The 25,795-nt window shown below is 42.5% G+C and overlaps 1 protein-coding gene across 11 annotated transcripts in view; it reads right to left on the minus strand.

Annotated features, from left to right (window-relative positions):
• Positions 1–254: 254 nt before the first annotated feature.
• Positions 255–25,795, minus strand: part of fhl5 (four and a half LIM domains 5) — a 38,745-nt gene continuing 13,204 nt past the window's right edge. For 7 of the 11 annotated variants that reach the window (XM_088313584.1, XM_088313555.1, XM_088313546.1 and 4 more), the window contains 5 exons: positions 21,983–22,171; positions 20,265–20,439; positions 19,858–20,027; positions 18,782–18,968; positions 18,396–18,644 (listed from right to left, as the gene is read on the minus strand). In XM_088313584.1, coding sequence (XP_088169710.1) covers positions 18,493–18,644; positions 18,782–18,968; positions 19,858–20,027; positions 20,265–20,439; positions 21,983–22,171 — 873 coding nt within the window. In that variant the 3' untranslated portion in view covers positions 18,396–18,492. Of the gene's footprint in view, positions 362–10,780; positions 10,940–11,884; positions 12,122–18,395; positions 18,645–18,781; positions 18,969–19,857; positions 20,028–20,264; positions 20,440–21,982; positions 22,553–25,795 lie in introns of those variants that run through there. The other 4 variants (XM_088313615.1, XM_088313606.1, XR_015846341.1 and 1 more) reach the window with 3 other exon arrangements.

The following is a 25,795-nucleotide window of genomic DNA, read 5'->3' on the forward strand; positions in this document are numbered from 1 at the left end:
GTCTCAAAAAGTATGCAATCCTGGAGAATTGTACTTTCTGCCATTTAATTGTTCTGCTTGTCGTGCATCGCTGGCATGGATAGACGAGAGAAGATACATAATTCCAGGGAAATTGAAATAAAAATTCCAAAACAATTAAGATAAGTTTGATTAAGATAAAGCAAAACAAACTGTGAGATTTAAAAAAAGAAAAAAAAAAGAAAAAAGTTAAAAGGCTCATGTAAAACATGAATATATGAAATGTTTGACTTACTCAGCAGTTGTTGGATCCATTCTCAGTACTTTTGCATTGGTTGCTGACACCAGTGGAGAGTCCGCACCATGAGGCCATTTTATTTTTTTTCAAAGCAGGTGAGTGAACCTATTAGAAGAGAAAGTGGCGTAAACATGCTGTTGGGCCAGAAAAGAACTCCCAAAAAAAAACCTTCATAGAAAAATGAGCTCATTAGCGACACGGATCATTTCACTAATGCCACTTAATTTGTTTAGGAAAAGTATTTATGCCGTCATAAGCACTTGACCTAAAAATATAACGCACGGCATATGAAAGTAACATTAGCTAGAGATGAATAGGCTGTACAGTCTAATGGGGACTTTGCTGCTACGTTAGCATCTCGTGCTTGGCGCCAACTGGCGAGCTGCCACTTGCCTGTCGGATGTTCGTAGACTGCAGACCACTTGCTATTCGCTAACTGGCCAGCTGTCATATGCATGGCACTTGAACGTAAACGGCTTTGTTAGCTTCTTGAACTAGCCACTATCTAGATCAGGTGTGGGCAAACTACGTTAAACGTTTTAATCCGGCCCGCCGAACTTGAAAAAAATTAAATGAATAAACCTTGTTCATGTTTTATGTTCTAAATACTGTTTTTCAATGACATATATGTTGTTGTAATGCTTTTGTTCACTTTCATTTAAAATCAAATGTATTTTTTTTCTCCAACGAGGTGAGGTTACCAAAACACTCCCTCTATCTGGCCCCTCTGTCAAATTTTAGAACTCATTGTGGCCGACTAGTCGAAAAGTTTGCCCACCCCTGATCTAGGGAACCGCCAACGGGTTCACTACAATTTTGCTTGTCACATTTAACAACAAGACAAGTGGTGGCCATCATTGTAGAATTTTTCATTATTATTTGGACTGAGCACCACAAAAGCTTCTAAAATCGTACTAAAGTAATTAATTCGGGCAAAAAAAAAGTTACTTGACCTAATCTACTCATGAATAATGCTCCAATAGCGTTAATCAAGTCAGGTTTTGGGCAAGTCACGCCATTTGAAACGTCAAAGGAATTCCGGCCCATTTGACGTTATTGGTGAAATTTTAATGGAACAAGTCAGACAATCATAAACGGGGTTCCGGGAGTAGTAAATTAAACCAAAGGGTTTCATTTGAACACATGTACTATGTTAGCATAGTGTATGTTGACTACTTTGTTAGCTAACTGCCATGTGTTTGTCACTTATGTGTTGACTCGTACATTACCTTCTTCCCCAAGCCGCCGACTGGCTCGCTGCCATAAGCAGGCCACTTGTACATCCACTGCTATTTTAGCATCTCACGCAATCCGCTAATGTATTTTTACACTCGTGACCCCGCAGAAATATAATTTATTGTACAGTGAAAACATGTTTGATGCTATATGTCCGTGTATGGCGACCACGAGTACATGCGAGCATGAGTGCTCATGGGCAACAGAGTGGGTGTCTTGTGGTTTCGGCCCCTTGGCGCCTACCGCAGGTCGCGCCCGACACAAATTTCCCAAAACCCCACCGGGAGGTACAGTCAAAGCTACCATCCGCAACGAGAGTTAAAAAAAGACGTTTGATCATTCTTTCTCGGATTAGTTTCTGCCATACTGTCGACGCAGCATCTATAGAATTTGTCATTGCGGCCCATCCGAAGGGTAAGTGCTACCTTACCATTATTGTTAATTGACATCCTTCTTGTCTCTCGGCGACCGCTGAGCGACTGAAAAATGCGTCATGAAGAACATAGCCGGGTAATTTGTGGCTGGAACTGGAGTTGTAGTGCAATGAGAGGTATCGAGTGGTCATTTTGTCACTAACCGCTCCTGGCGGGGTTTCTGTCGGGGAGCTACCTGTGTGTGTGTGTGTGGGACACATAAAATGCCTAAAAGGAAAAGGTTATTTCCTGTTAACAGAAAGTCTATGTACAAGTGACAAAGTTCGTTGGCTTGCCAGCTTCTAGATCAGGGGTGGGCAAACTTTTGGATTGGCAGGCCACAATGGGTTCTAAAATTTGACAGAGGGGTCGGACCAGGAGCAGATGGATGGAGTGTTTTGGTAAGCTCACCTCATCCGAGAAAAAAAAAAAATTTATTTAATTTTAAATGAAAATGAACAAAAGTATTCCAACAAAATATATGTCTTTGAAAAAACACAGTATTTAGAAAATAAAACATGAACAAGGTTTGTTAATTTAATTTTTTATAATAGTTATAATAGTTCTTTTCTTGCATTTTTCCATGGCTTACCTAGCAGGGATCAAATCTTACAAAATTTGAGAAACAAACAAATCAAAGTCGCAGATAGCCACAGGAAAATGATGAAATAGCCACATTCCGCTCTAAAGCTGCGGCTTGCCAACACCTGACCTAGCGAGTGTCAAGTGGAAGAAGCTAAAGTAGTGACGCGCGTATGGCTAATAGCCAGTAAACGGCTAGCGACCTGCCAGCTAGACTGAATTGAATATTGACGTTGACGTACTAGTGACAAGCACGTGCTGGCTAGCTAGTCGGCCGCTTAGCCGTCTTATTTGAGAAGCATAAAGAAGCTAGCGTACGAAGCGACTCGCCGATAAGCATTCGTCAGCTAGCCAACTAAGGACGTAGTTAGCATACTTGTAGTAGGCTAAGCATATGGTAGCTAGCCACTCAGTGGTATTTCATTCCATTTTAAATATTGAAGGGGAAAGGGGAAAAAAATAAATAAAAATCAGTCTACTTGTTTCTGTGTAAACAATCTCCGGTACTAGCATGGTAACTGTACATAAGCGTCAAGGATGATTAAAAAAAAAAAAAAAAACTATTTACATCATATTTTTTTTCCCAATATACAAATACAACATGTAAACAGTTGTACGCCACAGTCCAGACATATATTTTTATATTTAGAAAAGCACACAACAGGATATTTATAACCGACACCAAAGCCTGCCCCAAATGTGTGATGTGTGCGTCCACTCGGCACTCAAGTGACCATCTGGACAACACCCTGCGCCCACGGGTGCGCGTGGCCATGGGAGGAAATCTATCAACATAACAACCAAGCTTTTCTGCCCATTTTGTCATGCTACATCCATGCTCCAAAATGGAATTAATTATTTGCCCCCCCATCCCACTGTCAAAACTGCACCGAACGCAGCAATATGATGTTTTGAAAACGTTTTTGGAAAATGTATTCAAAATTATTTGTATGATCTCGCGTCTCTGTTAGCTTGGTAATTTAAAAAAAATATATTTTTTAAACTTGTTTTACTGCATACAATTATAATGAACATTAATTATTGCCATTCAGCCCACCCACTCAATGACACTCTGAGAACACTCCACAGCTCCTTCAGTGATAGACTGTTACACCCTCGCTGTACCAAAGAGAGATTTCGCCGCTCCTTCCTGCCGACTGCTGTCAGACTTTTTAACAAGAACATTGGGTCAGGCCTACAAACGGGAAGGCATTAGTGCAATTGTGCAGTCCTAGGATGCAATATATACTACTCCTGTACTTTCAGCCAATGGTGTACTTAAATATTGACCAATGATGTATTTTGTTTACCATTACAGTATTCTTATAACAGTACTTCTATCACTGCAGTATTTCTACCATTGCAGGACGTTCACTATTACAGTACTTTTATCATTGCAGTACTTTTGTCATTGCAGTATTTCCTATCATTGCGGTACTTTTACTATTACAGTACTTTTATCATTGCAGTGTATTTTATCATTGCAGTACTTTTTACCATTACAGTACTTTTATCATTGCAGTACTTTTGTCATTGCAGTACTTTTTACCATTACAGTACTTTTATCATTGCAGTACTTTTGTCATTGCAGTATTTCCTATCATTGCGGTACTTTTACTATTACAGTACTTTTATCATTGCAGTTTATTTTATCATTGCAGTACTTTTTACCATTACAGTACTTTTATCATTGCAGTGTATTTTATCATTGCAGTACTTTTTACCATTACAGTACTTTTATCATTGCAGTGTATTTTATCATTGCAGTACTTTTTACCATTACAGTACTTTTATCATTGCAGTGTATTTTATCATTGCAGTACTTTTTACCATTACAGTACTTTTATCATTGCAGTACTTTTGTCATTGCAGTACTTTTTACCATTACAGTACTCTTACCATTACAGTACTTTTATCATTGCAGTATTTTCAATCATTCAGTAGTTTTTATCATTCCAGCGTTTCCCCCTCTGTATAATGGACAGGCATTAGGAGTGTTTCCTTACACTTAGATACGTTTATACTGTGTAGATTTGCATGCTTTTTATGAATGTCTGCTGCTAATGTTATACATTAACGGCTACATTACGCCGCCGACTCTGTGTGATCTATATCTTTGCTGCTGTAACACCTCAAATTTCCCCATTGTGGGACTAATAAAGGACATCTTGATCTTTATCATATAAAATCTATTTTTTTCAGTCACTCAAATTCCAATTTGTAAAAAAAAACTTGAAAATGTATCTTTTTTTAATATACTTGCCGTTCATATAAAATGTATTTTTTTTTTAGTCACTTAAATTCCAATTTGTCAAAGAAAATTTAAAAAAATTGAATTTTTTTTTTTTTAATATACTTGCAGTTCCACTATACCAGCCCCCCCTCCTCCCACTGCTGAATAGTACAGCCTTCCTCTGTTCTAAACTCCTGGCAAGAAGTGATTCACCGAGCTTGGGCAATGCATTGTGTAAATAACCGGTTTCAAAATACACCAAAAAAAGCTAGCATCGCACAATACAATAACACAAGCTAGCTTTGCATTTGAATAATTTCTTTTTGCACATTTCCATTTCCCAGCCATAAAGTACCACGCAAAGGACCCCGGAGACGGCGCAGTCGGCAATTAGACAACCACCGTCGGTCAACCTAAAGACCAAAGGCAATTTTCAAAAGCGTGCGGCCATTCCTGTTACACATGCATCACTCTGCCGGTGCAGGGTAAGGGCAGGGGGTCCGTGTGGTGTTTATCCACGGCATGCATTAATGTGCGTTTACGGCCAAAAAGGCACATGACAATTATAGGTTTGAAGAGGGAGTAATGTAAACAGGCTGGGGGCTAATTTTAAGATTGTACGTCTTACGCACAGGAGATGAAGTCATAGGCGTTTTTTTTTTTTTTCTACAAATTTAAGTAAAAGACATATCATTAAGTTAGAGGACACTGTGCTATATTTGTCGATTCCGTTCATCCCCATGATGAAAAGCAAGATGCCTTTTTGGGGGTCATCAGACGTCGTTAGAACGCTAAAGTATCTCACATACTTGACGTGAGAACTATCATATGCATATATTAGTATTATTGGAAGTATAGTCTTGGCTACAGTACTGCAGCTAAGTTTCAGAGTGTCGTCAATGTTCGTATGGCCCAAGCCATCTTCATTTAAAGCAGGTGTGGGGAAACTACGGCCCGGGGGCCACATGCGGCCCATTAAACGTTTTAATCGGGCCTCCCCGAACTCGAAAAAAATTAAATGAATAAATCTTGTTGATGTTTTATTTTCTAAATATTGTGGTTTTTCAAAGACATATATTGTTGTAGTGCTTTTGTTCTCTTTCATTTAAAATTAAATGTCTTTTTTTTTTCTCCGATGAGGTGAGGGAACCAAAACACACCATCCATCTGCTCCTGCTCCGGCCCCGCTGTCAAATTTTAGAACCCATTGTGGCCCGCCAAACAAAAAGTTTACCAACCCCTGATTTATAGCAATAATTCTTTTTTTCAGCCCCTTTGGCACAAGGAGCTATTTTGAACTTCCAGGACCAGGATGAGAGGGAGGGCGAAAACACAAAATTTAAAAAAAGGTGCTACCTATTCACACCTAAGACCTGGTTACACTAACGAGTCACATGACATTGGAGAGACAAAATGGGTAACTTGGCCTAATTTGTACATTTTCTCTTAGGGGTGCACTCACTTTTGTTGCCAGTGGTTTAGACATGGTTGTTTTTTGAGGGGGATTGGAAATGTATATTTATATAGCATAGTATCAATTCTTTTGTGCCACAAGATATAACAACATTTACATCACTTTTGTGAGATACTTTAAGCGTAGCTAAAATCATTATCTCTAGCCCAGCTTCATTCTTTTTCACCTAATGAGGCTTCTGGGCAGCGTGCTATTGTTGTCACTTAGTCACGACGCCACACTAATAATACGCAAGATTGAGCTAAAATCTGGTTTTTTTTGGAATGTAAAAACCTCGTCTTTATTGATTAAACCATAAGTTGCATTGGTGGGAAGCAACAGAACAGATACTTTGTAGCAGTATTTCATTTTTCAGATATCTTAAGTATTAAGTATTATTTTTTTTCTGATGGCCTTTTACAACCAAATTTCAAATTCCCCCCGTTGTTTTTTCAGCCTTTTGCATTGACTCGACACAGCCACTAATAGATTAGCTATACAAACAATCACGAGAGCAGCATGGACGAAGTGGAAAGCCAAAATTGCGACTGGGCATGATGGGAAAAATTTGCATTATGGCTAAAATGCCCAAAGAATCTCGTTGTGGTCTTGTAAATAATGACCCCGGATAATTCACAATCCAAATCTCAGTGCGTGACTAGGCTGTGACTAAAAAGTCTTAAAGTTGTCTCTAAATGTGGGAAGGTGTAAGAGGATAGTTTCCCAAAGGGTCTTTTCCAAATCTTCTCAGTCTTCGGATGTACATGTAGCTTAAGGCACTGTCTGACCTGCTGCTTTTTACATGTTGTGCTGCTCTTAGCCATGGCACAAAGTCCTCCAGAGTCCTCCTACTGGGAGAAGCCACAAGTCTCTCCAGGTCACTCCAGTCCCTCAGTTGAAATAACCCTCAAGAGGGCGCCATCTACCTCCTTTCCACATACCAGGCCCTGCGCCATGCCACTTGACTGCAGTCAGGAGCTCTCCCAGGAAGACCATCCAGGAACCGTAGACGCCCGTCCGTGTCATCCGTGTCTAGACACAGGCGGATTACTTTGTGCGGGTCCATAAAGCTGAGTAGACATATACCAACACCTAAGGTCAATATGAGCTTTTTTTTTTTTTTTCCCCCAATTTTCCAATCTGGTTATTGTGCGTCTCTTATAGATCATCCTTAACGATTATCCCATGATGTGTGTTCAGCAGGGTGCCAAAAATAAAAAAATAAATAAAAATCTGACAAAAATCCCCATTTGCCGTATTTCATTATATTTGCCTTAAAACTACTAGAAGAATGCAACAAAAAAAAAATAATAATAAAAAAAATAAATAAATATAAAAAAAAGGTCGACACAAATAGAAAATAGAGCCCGGAGAATTCATGTTAGCAGCAGTTACAGAAACATCAACGGGAAGGCACAACAAACGCGACCGTGTTAGCGTGACAATCGTCTGCGACGTGATGCATCTCGCCATCTGCTGCTCTCACTTGCCAACTGGAAGGTGACAGCGAGCCGTGCCCACCTGACGCTCAAGCTGCTCCGCGAGGCTGGATGATACTGATATGCTCAGTGGCCAATTGATTAGGTACAACTGCCCATGAGAAGTCAATCGCTGGGACTACCCGATGTCACAATTTGGTAAAATTCACATTTTTTTTCCACTCAATAAACTTCAATATGGGCTTTGATTGTGGGCGTCCGTAAATTGTCTTGGAACCGACCGGGCTCAAACCTTTGCAAAGCAAAGCTAGCTCACTGTATTTACAACGCACCCACGGCATATTCGAGGAAGAAATCTCCTCAATAGTGATTCTGCGATCTCTGAGCAGTTCCTCGAACCTCGCTCGGTTTCCAGGATTAACTTTTGAAAATGGCCTTCCACTTCTTTGTCTGTCCCGGAGGTCGCTTAACCTCGGACCTTCTGCTTCACCCTTGATCCTGGATACGCACTTTTTGACATTGCTGTCGCCTGCTCATAATCTTTTGCTACTCTTTTGAAAATGTTTATTGGTGGATCCCCTTCCAAAACAAGGAATTCAATCACAGATCTTGTGATGACGTCATTCGCAAAATAGCTGACAGGAAGTGGACATGTTCAAACTATTATATATTTTTTAAACAGTTTATATTTAGACAAGTTATTTTGATACACACTGTTCAAATTCAGGAAAAAATATGAATTCTAAATCAGGTCATTTGAACGGCACTTATTACTTTAATGCTCCTCGTGTTATATGTGGCCTAACCGACCTTGCGAAATGGACATTTGAGGGATTGAAAAATTTCATTTTAGGATTCGTAATTGAACACGTATTGAACTCACGCTATGGGTATGGCACGGGACTGGAGCACATCCAAACGTCCCAATCAAATTGTGTTATAATTGGCAGCCACCGGACTATAATGACCCACATGTTATTGTCACCTCCTTAAGGGGGAAAACAAAAAAACAAGCACGGGGCGTTAAAACTCACTTTAAAGGAGAGGACATTGAAACATTGTTAAGAGAAGACACAGGTGTTGGTATCAGTGATAACCTTTTCCTTGAGCGAATAGTGGCAGTGGCAAAATCACTAAAAAAGGATTGTGTGGTTTGTATGAAACCGCGTGCCGCTTTGCAGGTTGTGGAAGCGATCCCGTCAGAGTGTGTCCTCAATATGACCCGAGGCCTAGCAAGTTCCTCCCGGTGTTTAGCATACTCAAGCCACTTTCCTATTGTGCAAGCAGAAACCAAACCAATGTTGTTCCACCCCCCATCTTCCGGGGACTTCACATGCTTTAAACGAGATAGGTGCGCACGAATTAAGTGCACTGACCATGGCAAAATCAACACGGCATTATGCAGCACCACTGAGACTGTTCCAAAAAACCTCACCAGGTTTGTTCGGCGGTCTCAGTTGTGGTGGTATTGTGGTGGAGGCACTTTGTATGCTAAATTGTCTTCTTATTGGTCGGGAATTTGCATATATGTTACTGGTGTTGTGAATGATGATGACGAAACACTGAACAGTACACACAGGGCCTACAGGGAGAAAACTCAGCGTATGGAAGGTGTTGATTCTCACTCCATTTGGCGATGGTTACAAAATGCATTTGGGAATTGGACACGCATAATTATTGCAGTTGCTGCAGCCATCGTTTGTAGCCTTTTATTATCTTGTGTTTGTATCACCTGATGAATCCCCATTTTTAAAATTTGTATTTCCAAAGTCATGAATACTATGGAATTGAAGGTAGCTGCTCAGGTTTCTGTAGCCCTGTCCGAACACCAACCTATGTATACTGACTCCGAAAATGATGAGGACTTTACTGATATGTGAACCCTTTTTGATGACTTCACAGAAAAGCGTTGCAGTTGTGAATGTTTGATGTTCCGGGTTTATTTTGTACATACATGTATTGGACCAAAAACAGCTTTAGCTTTGCTTTATTATCTTTTAACTGTTATTGTTTTTGGGCTCTTCGTTTGGGGCTTGGGTTTCTACCATTTTTGTCCAAAGTTTTGGAATTTTTGGGTAGTTTTTCTCCCCCCTCAAGCGACAGCCTTTGATGATGAGATTTGAAACTTGATAAACAGGAGGGATATGTTAAAGAAATTTAAGTTTGTATGTTCATCTGTTAGTCTTGTTGTTTAGTTTGTCATCTTATCAAGTTTCAAACTATAACTAATCTTACAGGCCCCCTTTGTTGCACATGCATTCGTATCTTTCTGGCCTCAAATTGAACTTTCCTATGGGTGCCCGGTACGGCTCCATTGCAGATGTGACTCCCCAACGAAAGATTCCTTTTCTGTAGGCACCTTCCTTGGGGCGTTGATGACCCCTGTTCAAATGGCTGACCCTTAGCAGAGAAAGTGAGACTCACTCGCTTCTAAGGCCGTAACTTATGAATTAGGGAGGTTCAGCACAAGGCTTGGTATCTCTAAAGCAACAATATCGTCATGGCCAGAAAGATAACTTGTAAGTGTCAGGCCTTGTGAAAATACACCATACACCAAAAGATGTCTTGTAATCTGAAACCATTAGAATAGGCTGGAAGAGTGTGATGGAGTCAAATGTCAAGTTTCCCATTCTGTATTGCATATTCAAATTGCTTATGCTGATGCAAATAAAAACCACGTGTGCAGTCGAACACGCTGGCTTCGCCTCGGAGTTCGAGGGCTGCCCCGCGCGTAAATGACAGACAATCTTGGCTGGTTGATTCATTTGTTCAGGCTTGTTTTGATAGAAACATCCTTAACAAACACTCATGCTGCATATGAACGACTACGTTTGCACAAATAGTCAGTAAATGTTATTGATGTAACTAACTTTATACAATATAACTTTATTTAGCTGTTTAAAGGGTAGCAACGCAGCTATCCACCGTGCCATTGCCATTTAAACGACAGAAACAATGCACAATGCTATTTCACATGAGAGCACATAAAAGCCAAAGCGGCTTAAACGACGGTCAAGCTGTGAGTCATGAATAAGACATGTCCTTTTCTCTCATTTCATCCGCTGATAAAGGAGCCTGTGAGTGGGTGCCTTTGTTCCCACACTGACGGCACTATACAATGAATAAATGCATTCTCCCGATAGTGCTCTTTTATGAACTGCGTTTTACCTCGTGTGAGTCACACAATTGGCAGCTCTACAGTCACTCGAGCACTGTCAAGGCCTCCTCCTGCCTCAGATAAGCTACCAGCATCCAGACTTGTTCCCGTAGTGGCACCGCGCGATGTAGCCGAATACATTCCGCTCCGTGCACGCCATATGGCTTCATCTGACGGGGGAAAAAAAAGGTTTTGTTCAAAATGTTCTGTTGTTGAAAAACTGTTTGCGACCGTTAAAATTGTGAATATCTGGTGAACGACTTTGTAACCTTGTGCAACGCTGAACGAGCATTAACAAAAGAACATGCATGGCCGTGTGTGAACACTTGCAAACTTTCGCCGCTAGGTCAGATTAGGCTTGATGAAATAAAAGTAGTAAAAAGCATTTTTTTCCCCCACAAGTTAAGGTGGAAACCAGAAGTTTAAACTATATAAAAAGATGCATGCTTTATTTCTTTGTGTAAAATCATGGAAAAGTAAAAATAAAGAAATAAATAAATAATAATAATAATAATAATAAAATAATAATAATAATAATAAAGAAATAAATAAATAATAATAATAATAAAATAATAATAATAATAAAATAATAATAATAATAAAATAATAAAAGAATAAAATAATAATAATAAATATATATATATATAAATATATATATATATATATATATATATCAGGAAGAAAATTGTGGAGTGTGATTCATCCTTGGGCGCAATTTCCAGCTACCTGAAGGTACCGCGCTCATCTGTTCAAACAATAGAACGCAACATAATAAGCGTCATAGCGATCAGGAAGGAGATGGATTCTGTGTTCCAGAGATAAACGTGCTCAGGTCCGAAATGCGCATAACAACCCAAGAACAAAGGCAAAAAAAAAAAAAAACCTTGTGAAGATGCTTGACTGATACTGGTAAGAATGGGTCATTTGTCATTGTGAAACGTGTACTGTACCGACATGGGCCAGGAAGAAGCCATTGCCCCAAAAGAAACATAAAAAAAAACCACCATTTCAGTCCATGCCACCAAAGAGTGCCCGCATACCACTAAATATTTTGAGCCTCACTTTCCTGTACAAATAAGCATGCTTGGTCCAAAAAAAAAAAAAAAAACTCTTACCATTTTCACTTTTTTCACAGTGCCGTTTAGCCTGTCAGTGACAGCTTTACACCGAGCGGCGTACAGAGACTTGACTCAGCTGAGGCTGAAAGTTTGATCCAAGCCATGGTAGACGCACATCGCTCAAGGCAGAAGACTGAAAGCGTAGTTGAGGAAACACCCAGCTGCCGCCAACACACCCTCGGGCCACTTTAGGAAAAGCCGTTGGCAATCCGCCCGTCTTCATCACAAACATGCCTACGGTGGAGAGGGGGCACATTTTAACACGTACAGCACATCCAGAATGAGTTTGCAGTGCATTGCTTGGTTCACATTTTTGTTATATATTTGGTTAAAGCAGCCTTGTGCGGCTGTAAACATCATACCTATATACAAGTCCATTAACGGGGATCTCACCGCCTCGCATCAAGGCGACAATAAAGTTCTACCGGATGCTTTTGCTAGGAAATAGTTTTTGGATGCCCCCCCACCCCTATCCCCAAGGTCACGCCACTGAGGAAGTAGTAATCACTGATGGCCACGCAACAGATATCTTCCCTCCACCGCCATGGCCACCATGTCCTGTAACAAAAGGCACCTCCCGGACTTCCCGCCACTCATCGGCGCCGACCGCCAGGATGCGGACAACCCTTTTATGACTGGATGAGGGAGACACCGTCAATAATTGGTCACATCCCCCAAATGAAGGCACGTGGTGGATTCTCCTCCGGGTCGGGATGGACTACAGGATGAATTCTGCATCTACCGAGAAGGTCAGGTCATGAACCACTTCCCGAAGGAGTCTACTTGCTGCGCTTCATCTTGTCAAAGGAAATCTCGCGCTGTTTTAGTTAACATTGTACTGAAACATCATCTGTATTCATTGCAGCTTGGTCATCCCAGATGGGAGACTTTCTCCATCTGGGGACCCTTCTCGAGATTTCTCTCCTCCCCCAAACAAGTATTTGAAATTTTCTTCACCCAGTTGGCGGTTATCTTTCGCTAATCACCACTGAGGCCTGATATGCTGCAGTAGGACAATAAATAGACATGGAAATTGTGAGTTACTACTTGCAAAATCGTGACACTCGTTCATTAAATAGGTCTAGTTTGAGTTTCTTACTATTTTTCATAAGATAAGATAAGATGTCCTTTATTAGTCCCACAATGGGGAAATTTGAGGTGTTACAGCAGCAAAGATATAGATCACACAGAGTCGGCGGCGTAATGTAGCCGTTAATGTATAACATTAGCAGCAGACATTCATAAAAAGCATGCAAATCTACACAGTATAAACGTATCTAAGTGTAAGGAAACACTCCTAATGCCTGTCCATTATACAGAGGGGGAAACGCTGTAATGATAAAAACTACTGAATGATTGAAAATACTGCAATCATAAAAATATTGCAATGATAAAAGTACTGTAATGGTAAGAGTACTGAAATGATAGAAAAGTACTGCAATGATAAAAGTACTGCAATGATAAAATATACTGCAATGGTAAAAGTACTGTAATAGTAAAAGTACTGCAACGATAGAAAAATACTGCAATGATAAAAGTACTGTAATAGTGAACGTCCTGGAATGGTAGAAATGCTGCAGTGATAGAAGTACTGTTATAAGAATACTGTAATGGTAAACAAAATACATCATTGGTCAATATTTAAGTACACCATTGGCTGAAAGTACAGGAGTAGTATATATTGCAGTCTAGGACTGCACAATTGCACTAATGCCTTCCCGTTTGTAGGCCTGACCCAATGTTCTTGTTAAAAAGTCTGACAGCAGTCGGCAGGAAGGAGCGGCGAAATCTCTCTTTGGTACAGCGAGGGTGTAACAGTCTATAACTGAAGGAGCTGTGGAGTGTTCTCAGAGTGTCATTGAGTGGGTGGGCTGGGTTGTCCAGCATTGATGACAGTTTTGCCGTCATCCTCCTGCCCCCCACTGAGTCCACAGAGTCCAGGGAGCAGCCCAGGACAGAGCTGGCCCTCCTCACTAGTCTCTTTTTGTCCCGGCCCGAGATGCCTCCTGCCCAGGAGACCACTCCATAGAAGATGACTGATGAAACCACCGAGTCATAGAAGTTCCTGAGGAGTGTTCCCCAAACGCCAAAGGACCTCAGCCTCCTGAGTGGGAAGAGTCTGCTCTGACCCTTCCTATGGAGAGCGTCTGTGTTGTCGCTCCAGTCCAGTTTATTGTTCAGATGAACACCCAGGTACTTGTAAGTTGAGACCCTCTTAACGTCTGTTAGCCGGATATTCACTGGTGCATGTGGAGAGTGCCGACGCTTGCGGAAATCCACCACCAGCTCTTTGGATTTCCCAGCGTTGATTTGGAGGCGGTTCTGCTGACACCAGTCCACGAACCCCTGCGTAACCCCTCTGTACTCCCGATCGTCTCCGTCAGTGATGAGGCCGACAATCGCAGAGTCATCAGAGAACTTCTGCAGGTGACAGGTTGTGGAATTGTATTTGTAGTCCGAGGTGTAGAGGGTGAACAGGAAGGGAGCCAGAACAGTTCCCTGCGGCGCTCCCGTGCTGCAGAGGAGCACGTCAGACACACAGTCCTGTGTCCTCACGTACTGTGGCCGGTTTGTGAGGTAGTCGTGGATCCATGTGATGAGGTGGTGGGCCACTCCCGCCTGCTCCAGCTTGTCTCCCAATAAGGCGGGCTGGATGGTGTTGAAAGCACTTGAGAAATCAAAGAACATGATCCTCACCGTGCCCCCCGCCTTCTCCAGGTGGGAGAGTGAAGTGTGGAGCAGGTAGATGATGGCATCATCCACACTGATGCCAGGCTGGTATGCAAACTGGAGTGGGTCCATTGAGGAGCTGACCAGGGGGCGCAGATGGACGAGGACCAGTCTCTCCAGGGTCTTCATCAGATGAGACGTCAGCGCCACTGGTCTGAAGTTGTTGAGCTCCTTCGGATGGGGTGTCTTTGGAACCGGAACCAGGCAGGATGTTTTCCACAGCTGGGGGACTCTGCCCAGCTTCAGGCTCAGGTTGAACATGTGCTGGACGATTCCACACAGCTGGTCTGCGCAGGATTTGAGGAGCTGGGAGCCAATCCCATCTGGGCCTGCTGCCTTCCTCGCCTTCATCTTCCTCAGCTGGTTCTTCACCTGAGATGTTGTGAGGAACAAGGCTGAGCAGGAGGAAGTGGTGGTTGTCTGATGAGGCTGGGAACTGGAGCCTGTGGAGAGAGAGAGGGTCTCGTTCGCAGTGGCAGGAGGGGTTGGTGGGGGCTGCAGCAGGGGAGCCTGAGCGGGGTCAGGCATTTGATCAAACCTATTGAAAAATAGGTTCAACTCATTTGCCCACTGAAGCCCCCCCCCCCCTTCTGGGTCTTACCTGGTTGTCCGTGGCCTGAGATGGTCTTCAGGCCCCTCCAGACATCCCTGGCATTGTTCCGCTGCAGTTGTTCCTCCATCCGCATCCTGTAGGACTTTTTCCCCTCTCGGATCCTCCTTCTCAGCTGATGCTGCACTCTCTTCAGCTCGTCCTTGTCGCCTGACACAAAAGCCCTCTTTTTCTCCTTCAGGAGAGCTTTAATGTCCGGTGTGATCCAGGGTTTGTTGTTGGAGAAACAGCTTACAGTCCTGGTGGGAATGGTGTTCTCCATGCAGAAGTTAATATAGTCTGTAATTGTGTCTGTTAGACCATTAATGCCCTCACCGTGAGCTTCGCTGAATACCTCCCACACAGTTGTGTTGAAACCGTCCTTTAAGGCCTCCTCGGCTTCTCCGGACCATCGCTGAACTGTGCGTGTCACAGCTGGCTGCCTGCGGACCGGAGGTTTGTACACAGGCAGGAGAGCAACCAAGTTGTGGTCAGCTTTGCCCAGCGGGGGGAGGGGCAATGATGTGTACGCCTCCTTGGTGTTGGCATAGAAAAGGTCCAATATTTTATTGTCTCTGGTGTGGCAGGTTACATATTATGTGAATGAAGGCAGAAAGGAGGAAGGAGAAGCATGATTGAAGTCACCAGATATAAGGAGCAGGGCATTTGGGTGCCGTGTTTGTAGCCTGCTCACAGCTGCAGTCAGTACGTCACAGGCTGTCTCACTGTTAGCAGAGGGTGGCACGTACGCCGCCACCGCGATCACATGACTGAACTCTCGCGGTAAATAGAACGGACGCATGCTAACAGCTATCAGCTCAATGTCCCGACTGCAAAGTTGATCCTTAACAGTTATGTGCCCAGGGTAACACCATCTATCATTAACAAACACAGCCAGCCCTCCCCCTTTCCTCTTACCGCTCTCCAGTGTCCTGTCCGCGCGTAGTATTTGGAAGCCGTCCAATTCCACGACGGCGTCCGGCGTTAGCTCTGTTAGCCACGACTCCGTGAACACCAGCAAGCTAGCCTCCCGGACAATCCTCTCGTGCCGAGTTAGCGCTGTTAGCTCGTCCATTTTATTGGGGAGGGATCTAACATTCCCCATAATAACGGACGGGAGGACGGGGTTGTATCATCTCCTCCTTGCCTGGCGTTTAGCCCCCGCACGACATCCCCGTCTCTTCCTTCTCAGCTCGCGGGGGATATCGGGTCTCACTCCGGGAGCCGACGCGGGGTTAGCACGGAGTGCTAACAGCTGATCTCTTGAGTACACGATCGATCCGTAGCTCCGAGTTTCATCTCCGGACACGATCGCGCAAAAAACAGCCCCCAACAGCAGTAAAACCACGGCAAGTTGTATGTCCATTGCTGAGATGAGGTAAAAATAAAATAAAACAGGGTAAAGGGAAAAAACACACGAAAAAGGCTCAATAGTGAGCCACGCTGCTGTAAACAGGCAGCCACTCGCGCGGCGCCGGAACCGGAAATTTTTACTGAGCGCAGATACCTGATACGCTTCTATAAGGCAATAGATATGAAGAGTGAGAGTGCACTTAAATAGTGAGCCTGTTCAAAAAAAGTGAGCTACTCTTTGCCAAATAGTGACACTAGGTCCTTAAAAGAGGACTAGTCTGAGTTTCCTATAATATGCCAGATACGAACCCACTGAGGCTTAGTACAGTGCGACAAGGCATTGAATATGAAAAGTGAAAGGAACAGAGTACTTGCCAAATAGTGAGGCTGGTCAACAACAGTTAGCTACTACTTGCTAAATAGTGAGACTGCATCACTGAACAGGACTACTGGGTGACTGAGTCCTTGTCAAAAATTTAGCCCACTTAGATTTAGCAAACTGCTAGGGGTGAAAATATATTCACAACAGTGAGCTATTACTTGCTAAATAGTGAGTCCGCTGAAACTAAACAGAGTGCTCATTCAATAGAAAGAGCAAAGTCATGTAATGAGAACAATTAGTGACCTTTATCCTATTACTGCATTTAATTTTCAGCCGCACTTATTTATACACTCAAACAATTTCTTAACACAGACTAGAAAGAGCGACATCAAATGGTATTCATATCCCCTTCCTTTATTCAACAACTTCGGCTTCCCCGTTCAAGTGTCAGTGTCATTTATACAGAACTGCATTTAAGGGCTTTGTGAAGTTGCTCAATTTGATGCATGATTGCGATGCATGACACGAAGCACCATTCTATTTTATTTTTTTTTTGCACAGTCAGCTTTAAAGCAGAAAAATGCAGCAAATATAAATGGAAGAGTAGATACACAGGACAAAAAAGGCCAGCAGCGCATATCAAGATAGTATAGAGTACGTGGGGAGGTAGGGTATACCATAATACTAAGGGCAGAGTAGGTAGATAATTCACATAATTGGGTAGGATTATAATATAGTGGGTAGGGCAAGAAGTCAGGTGTGTAGGAATAAAAGGTATAGGTGAGAGCAGGAAGATAGAATAAGAAGGTAATGAGTCGATACGGCAAGTCCGTTGGTATGCTCCAATGTAGCAGGGATAAGTCAAGCAGGTGAATAAGGAATAATAAATGGGAGAGGGGGAAGTAGTAGATAGGTAGGACAAACCCAAGGTAAGGTTTAATATAATAGGACGGGAAGAGTAGATTGTGCAGATAAGTAGTATTAGTAGAGTTTTGTATGTAGGGTAGAGTTGGTCTGGTACGGTAGGTAAGGTGTAATACATTGGGTGGTGTAGCGTAGGTAAGTAGAATAAAATGAAATGGGTATGGTATTATAGGGTTCAGTAGAGTAGGCATGGTATAAAATAAAAAAAAAATGGAGTAGGCACAGTAAAATAGCTAAAACAGAGAGGTAGGGTAGGGTGTGTACTGTAGATAGGAAAAGCAACGTATCGGGTATAAAATAGTTGGTAGGTTAGAGTGGGTATGTCCATAAGTTAAGTACGGTGTAATACGGTAGGAAAGTAGGGCAGGTCAGTCAGGAGAGAAAGTGATCGTCAGTAATTATTTGCTACGGTATATAATACGGAAGTGTGTAATTTAGTAGGTAGGGTTCGTATAGTCAGTACAGTAAGGTGGGATAGAGAAGGTTGATAAGACATGTAGGCTGGAGGAACGAGAAAAAAAAAGTGAATTGCGTGCACAATTCAAATCTAGTGCAGAACAAGAAAAGGAAAAAAAAAAAAAACTAAAGCCTCAAAATGTTGAACAAATTTCATTTAAAGACAAAGTTAATATTTGCGCTACCTCCCATTCGTAAACATTTGCTCTATGCTACATAGATCGTAGCGGATCACTTCTCGCGTCCGCAGTCGGTGCACAGGATGTTGTCACGCTGGGTGAGGAAGCCTCGGCCCACCAGGGACACGGCGCACTGCCCGCACGAGAAGCACTCACTGTGCCACTGACGCTCCTCGAATGAGATGTACTTGGCCCCAGCCAGGCCTATGCATTAAAAAAAAAAAAATGCTTGTGTTATGCCAGACGTGGGTATTTTATGTAAAAATCAGCCAATTAGACATTTAAGGATCTTTACGTCATGAGAGGGAGTTGGAATGAGAGGTAAATGAATGGTGGCTCACTTGTGATGGGCTTGGTGCAGCCCACACACTTCTTGGCGTAGAGGTCGCTGAAGCACTCCAAGCAGTACGGGTAGTTTTCCCTGGAGGTGAAGCGCTGGCCCGACAGCTGCTTCCTGCAGCCGATGCACAGGAAGCACTCACGGTGCCACGGCTTATCCTGGTATGTCACGCCGCCCGTAGTGATGGCCTGGGGAATGTTATGCATTTAGGATTATTCCAATTATGGTATTAAAATCTGAACAAACATTCTTCTCATTCATCTTCATTATTCTCACTTGTAATCTATGACATCGCATACAATCCTGTCGAGAAAAGTGCAAAAGCAGCATAAGATGCAGTCATGACGTTTCCAGTAAACTCCCAACGTGTCATTATTCATATTCAAAATGGTCAGTTGGTACTCAGAGCAATATGCACGGTCCTGACTTTTCCGGTGTAACACTCCAAACAGTTACAGAGTTAATCCTGACATTTGCGGTTCATCATAATTCACAGAAATGTTTTGAATTAAAAAATTTTTTTTTTTTCGTGTATGTTACGGGGGTTCCCTCTCCCCATTTTCCTGCAATTATACGCGGATTTTCACCCCAAAAAATATAAACGTGTTGTAAAAAAACTGTTTTTCCTTTTAAAAAAAATAACTGAAAACTTACTTAGGCAATTATGCTATATTATCAATGAGATACTCCATATGTCTGTAATTAAAAAATGAATAAATTAAAAAAAAATAAAGCTAACACTAACACTAAAAAAAACTAAGAAAAATAATATTTTTTGGAAAAACTAAAACTAATAAAAAGTAGCAAACACGCCCTATAAATGTATTAAAAACTAACTTCATTGAAAAAAAAAAGTCAAAACTAAATAAAAGCTCACTATAACAGAAGATTTCCGAAAGAAAAAAAAAGTCTTCACTACTCATGTATAGTACTCAAGGCTGACATTTATCTTCGTATTCAAAACAGATTGTCAACCATTTGGTCATAGCAGCATTAGTCGTTGAGAGAAGTGTGATAGCAGCATCATGCAGCGTCGTAACTCCAAACAGCAACACACTTAGGCCGGCGTGAGCTCACCTTCTTACAAGCGCAGCACTGGTAGGCAAACTGCTTCTCGAAGCAGCCCACGCAGAAGAAGCCATCATCTTTTGGGATGAAGGACTTTGTTCCGATGGGCTGCTGGCAGCGGTGGCACAGGAAGCAAGTCTCATGCCAGCTGTTGCCCTTGTACTCCATTTTGCGGGAACCTGACACGAGGGCGACGAGAGCGGCTCAGCTCCGTTGTGGACGCTCAAAATAGTTATGCCTTGAACCAGCTAACGCTAATGTTTGTTTTGGAAGGGATTTAGCGCATAGCTCTCTGGTATAACGTTGCCGTTCGATACGACTGGTAGACATTTTGTGTGCGAGGCTGTTGATGGATGGTAAAATAGCGCAATGCAATCAGAACCCGGAATATGTGGAGGGGGCAGCGGTGCACGCACCTGGCATGACTGTTTTCTTGCAGGTGGCGCACTTGGACGAGTAGTCGTTAGCGTAGCACTCGGTGCACAGCATTAGCTCGTCCTTGGGGGCGAAGGCCTTCTCCACCAGGGAGCGGCTGCACTTGGCGCACTTGAAGCATTCCTCGTGCCAGTGGCGGTCCTTGTAGGACAGGTCCTAGTCACATCAACGGACAGTTGAGGAGGAGAACAGCATACCAGATTGATTCTATTTTTTTTTTGTGCTATTAACGAGTTCTAGCAACTGCCTATGAAAGACTTCAACAGTTCGTTAAGGCTAAAGTGGACCACTATTTGGCAAGCAATTGGTTACTTTCACTGTAGCAGTGCAGGAACCCAGTGTCACATTTTAGCAGGTCGTATTTTATTCCCACTGATCTGATCTAATGACTAAACTTTATAGCAGGTTTTAGGCTTCTTAAGTATAAAATCTCTGAAGTCTCATTATGTGGTAGTTAGTAGGTCACTTTCTCAGTATTTGAGAAGTGGTCAGACTCATTTACCCAATTTAACGTCAGTCGATCACTCTTTGGAAAGTGTTAGTTCACTCTTCGTGTTCCTAATTACTTTTAGGTGCTATTTGGGTCATATAGGATCACTATTTGGCAAGTGGTAACTGTTCTTGGTGTTTTCTAATTAAGTTGCAGAGGATCACTATTTGGCAAGTACTATCTCACGGTCTGTTCCTAATTACTTTTAATAGACAATGAAGTCAGAGGATCACTATTTGGCACATGGCAGCACTGTCTCCATTGACTATGAATGGTGAATTAAATAATTGAATTAAGGATCACTATTTTGTATAATTCAGTCTCACTATTCCGAATGACATCTAATGGCGATGTAAGGCAAGCGGAATCACTATTTAGCAAGGAATTGTTCACGCTCACTGTTCCTATTGACTTATTTCTGAATTGCAATAAGTTGCAGTAGGATCATTATTTGGTGAGTACTGGGATAAATTTGACCCCATTTATCAATTATCGCAGGGTATTCTCATTATTTGGCAAGAAGGACAACAGATCAGGCTAAATGTCAGAGTCCAACTGTTTGGCAAGGATAAGTTCAATCAAGGGAATTCTAATATAAGACAAGGTCAAAAAAATATTTGGCAAGTAGTTCACTTTCACTGTTCCTAATGATGTCTAACATAATTATGTTTTTATTCATTAGTTAGAGTTATTAAATGTTAATAAAAAGTTCAAGTTATAGTGGATGACAGCACCGGGGCTCTCCATCTAGCAAGTCTTTTTTTTTTTTTTTTTAATCGGTGACTTATGGCAGCAGTGATTAAAATATATATAGGACATTTTATGAAAAAAATATTTTTTATTGTTAAGTTTGGTGACGATCCAAAGCCCCTGTCAAGTCAAAGCTTTATCAAGTTAAAGGCACAAGATAATTATTTCAAATGGTTAACTAGGTCATAGTGGGATTACGATTTTTCCCAGTAGTGGGATTTATGTTTGTTGACGCCATTTAAAGACTATAGCAATCAAGTCTCTATATGTTAACTATTTGGCCGGCAATTGGTCACAATTGCTCTCACGTCAAATTTGAACAGTGTAAGAAGGCTCACTATTTGGCAGTAAACCACTCTTGCCGTTTATAATCTAAAATGAAAAATAAAATATGATATTATTGAATAGAAATGCAAACAAACCATTTTTACAGCATTACGCTGCACGCTGAGTGCCTACCTTGCAGTTGGCGCCAATGGGCTGGGAGCAGCTCTGGCAACAGTTGGCAAACAGGCTCTCGTAGCACTTGGTACAGTACTGTGTGTCCTCTTTCATGATGTACTTCTTCCCCATCAGGGAATCCTTGCAGTAATGGCAGTCAAAGCGCTCGCGCGTGGACATGGTTGTTCCTGATTGTCGCTTGCAGCACTTGGAGAATACGAAGCCAAGCGAAAGTGAGGATGAGCTGAGAGACGCTTCGGGTGTAGGCGATATGGAAAAAGGGGTGAGGCCCGGATTAAGGGGTATCCACCGGGCCAGGGGTGTCTTCTATAAATACTGCCTCTCTTATTAGCTGAAATCTCCGGGGGAGGGCAGACGAGCGCTGCTCCATCATTCTGCACCTTTTAAGGGAGACCATGTCCTGCACATCACTAAGACTTTAAAACTGTGGGCCAGAAAAGAAGGCCTGAAGGTTTGGAAAGCAGTTGAAGCATTTACTCCATATCTTTGATATCCATTTGAAGGTCCATGGGGGCTCTTTGTCCTCACTTGTAAGAAAATTTAGTGCACTAGTAAAACAACCAGGCACTAGTGAAGACAGTAGTGGGGAAAAAACATGACTACTAACATCTCTATTTCTGTAGACAGTTGCATATGCACTTGGCCTAAAAACTGTGCATCTTCATTTTCACACTGAGGCAAGTCTTGTTTACCGTGTTTGGGAATTTGGCAGACTATGCTGCCCCTCGCTGGGTTTTCTATTACATGACCCTGGCGCGGTTTACAATTTGGTGGCAGAAAGTAGACTAGACTTTAGAAGTAGCCAAAACAAGTCTAAGTTCTGGCGCAGGTGGTGTCGTGCGATGTTGGCGGATTTTACATCATTCGCAAGTGGAGCTCTTGCAGTTCCCGTAAAAACGTGCACCAATCTCCAGCGAGTCCGTCATGCATCCACCATGTAGTCTATGTACCCGTCTTGCGCTGAATTTATAGGGAATAAGGGGAGCCGCTTTGATTGGCTGGGAAACAAGTTGGCTGCGTTCACCCTCACAACGGCGCTAACGCCCATTTCTCATTGCACCCATCCCTCCAGCCATTATTCAAGCCGCTTATCCATCTATGAAAATACTGAAACAAAACTTCGCGCTCGACTTGTGCCGTGTGCTCCACGGATAATGAATAAATTCTTAAACGGCTTAAAAAGTCAATGCACTAGTACACTCTTTTCACTCGTACACTCTTTTTTTCCCCTCAATAGCAGGACAACTACATGTTACTAATGAGGCAAATCTGTGCACTAACTGACAACAGCATGCTACTCTTACTACTAGTGACGTTATGACATACCACCAGTCAACATCAAGCACTTTACTAGAAGCAGTTGTAGTAGTAGCACACAGATGTTAACTAGTGCAGAGTGGAAGCAAAGGAACGATGATAATGCTCCAGCATGCTCTGATCGCTGCGGCCAGGATGGCCGAGTGGTCTAAGGCGCCGCGTTCAGGACCCAGTCTCCCCAGGAGGCCTGGGTTCGAATCTCGAATTTCCCCATTGTGGGACTAATAAAGGGAATATTATTATTTTCCATGTCTCAACGTAAGATGAGAGGATACACTTTTATTGGCGGCAAACGGAGTTGGCTGTGTTCACACCCACAAAGGCAAAAACCGCACTTTTTACGCCCGCTTGGCCGCATCTGTGAAATTTATTACTAACAACCGGGTCTCCATGCAGATTTACAACCGGTCACAAAAATAGAGCCTAGAAGAAGATGCTCACCGTAAAAGGTGCAGTCATATTAACTATTTTTTTCTTGCAGAGGATAAAGAATGCACATATGAATATTGTTATATTACCATCTGTGTCAAAATATCAGCTGTTTAAAGGTTTATAACCGGCATATTGGCGTCGGTTCCATGAGCCGATCTATAGCATTTCCCATTTTGTGTTCGCATGAAGCTAGCGGACTTTCACAAGGCAAAGTTATGTGGTATAAATACAAAATGTGTAATTCTCTTTGTTTTATGCCTTACAGTAAATTTCAACTGCTAATGGAAAGAGAGTAAACCGCTTAAAGCAAGCACACTTGGCTCTTTTAGAAAAATTTCCCACTAGCTGGTAAACAGCTTTTTGTTGACGTTAGGTCATAAGTTGAAGTACCACACAGTATTGATTTATCAACAAAGACCTTCCGAAAAAAGGTAAATCCCATTTTTTTTAGTGCAGCATCAAGAAGTGATTGACAGTTGCCAAATTACTTTTCAGTCTTGAACTAATGTGCTCCTATCGTTTTTCCTAATGGATCAGGAGGGGGCGGGCATCTTCATAAAAATAGCCCGGGAAGACCACCCGCCTGGCTCAAGAGTTAATCCTCCACCACACACACACGTACAGTGTACATAAACACACACATGGAGAGGTCAGTGACAGGGACGCTGCCCTGCCAAGATGAACCATCTCCTGTCGACACTTAACATTCCCTTCGTATCCGTTCAACAAGAGGTCTCGAAGGAATAACTTGCACTGACCGTGATTTGACTCCGTTTTCCATTTTCTAAGAAGATTACACAAAGAGTTGGATTAAAGCGCAACAGTGCTCGAGTCCAGTGGATGACAATCAAAAAAAATATAAAGACCTTAAAGTGTCAGCACCTTTGAAAAGTTCAACAAATTGCATGCCATTTTTTAATCCGTGATATGAAGTTCAGATTTTTTTTTTTTTAGCATCACAGACAGACAACTGGTGCTTCTAGATTATTCATGACATCAAAAAGAGAATAATTTTTAAAAGTCTGATGACGTTGCATTTTCCTAACCCTCACATTTTGATTGGCGAGGGTGACGGGGGGGGGGGGCGCTGCCATCTGATTAAACAGGCCTTTATTTGGTGAGGCTCTTATCTGAATATGCTCAGGCTTTGCAAATCTGGCGTCAGAGGTTGTTTGAAGTATTTACACCAACGGCCCCTTTCAAGGCGACGACTTGTGGGAGAGAGTGACTGTCGGACACGTCAACGCGACACAAAGGCATTGCCGACAGCTGGTTGGCATGGTGATGACATCCTAAGTGGCGTCCATTAGACGAGGGCTCGCTGTGGAGGTTAATGACACAAATGCGCTACCCGCCCCCCACCTGCCCTCAGGGTACAGACGATGCGCCACCAAATGGCACAGGCCACAGTTATGGGTAGGGCGAAAAAACCTTCAGGGACGACCAGTCAGCGAATCTTACCTCCCACTGGGTCTGACCCATTTTCCCTCATTTTTCACCAAAATGAGTCATGGCATGAGGGGGTGAGGAAACCTGACATACTGATGAGACAGATGGGTAGCTTGGCGACTAGTAGCAAGTAGGCCGATCAGTCGTAGTGTAACAAATAGAGGTGTAAAAATTAATCGATTAATCGACAACAAATTGATTATCAAATGAATTGACAATTTAAATAATCAAGTAATCGTTTAAAGCTATTGTTCAAATTGAAATTGACAAGCAAAAGAAAGCGGGTCAACCACAAAAGCAGGCAGGGAGGTTGCTTATTTTGGGAGATGGGTCAATAGACAGAAAGCTCTGATGGATTGGTAGGTTAGCCGATGGACAAAGTTGGTCATGAGACAGGCAGGTCAAATAATATTTATGACTTAGAAGTGTTTTTAGGTTTTGGAACAAGGCTTGGGCTTTGAAAGGACAGTTTGGAAAAAGGCTTGTAAACTAGTGTCTCTCCGTAGGTTGTCATGTTAAGTCAGTTGTTCCGACGGAAGGGCGGCGAGACTAAATCGGTAGACAGGTAGATAAGTCAGCTGGTTGTCAGAGATAGGGATATTATATATACAT

The sequence above is a fragment of the Idiotropiscis lumnitzeri genome, chromosome 1 (assembly GCF_059441095.1).
Source record: "Idiotropiscis lumnitzeri isolate Australia: NSW breed Sydney's pygmy pipehorse chromosome 1, RoL_Ilum_1.0, whole genome shotgun sequence".
Taxonomy (NCBI): Eukaryota; Metazoa; Chordata; class Actinopteri; order Syngnathiformes; family Syngnathidae; genus Idiotropiscis; species Idiotropiscis lumnitzeri.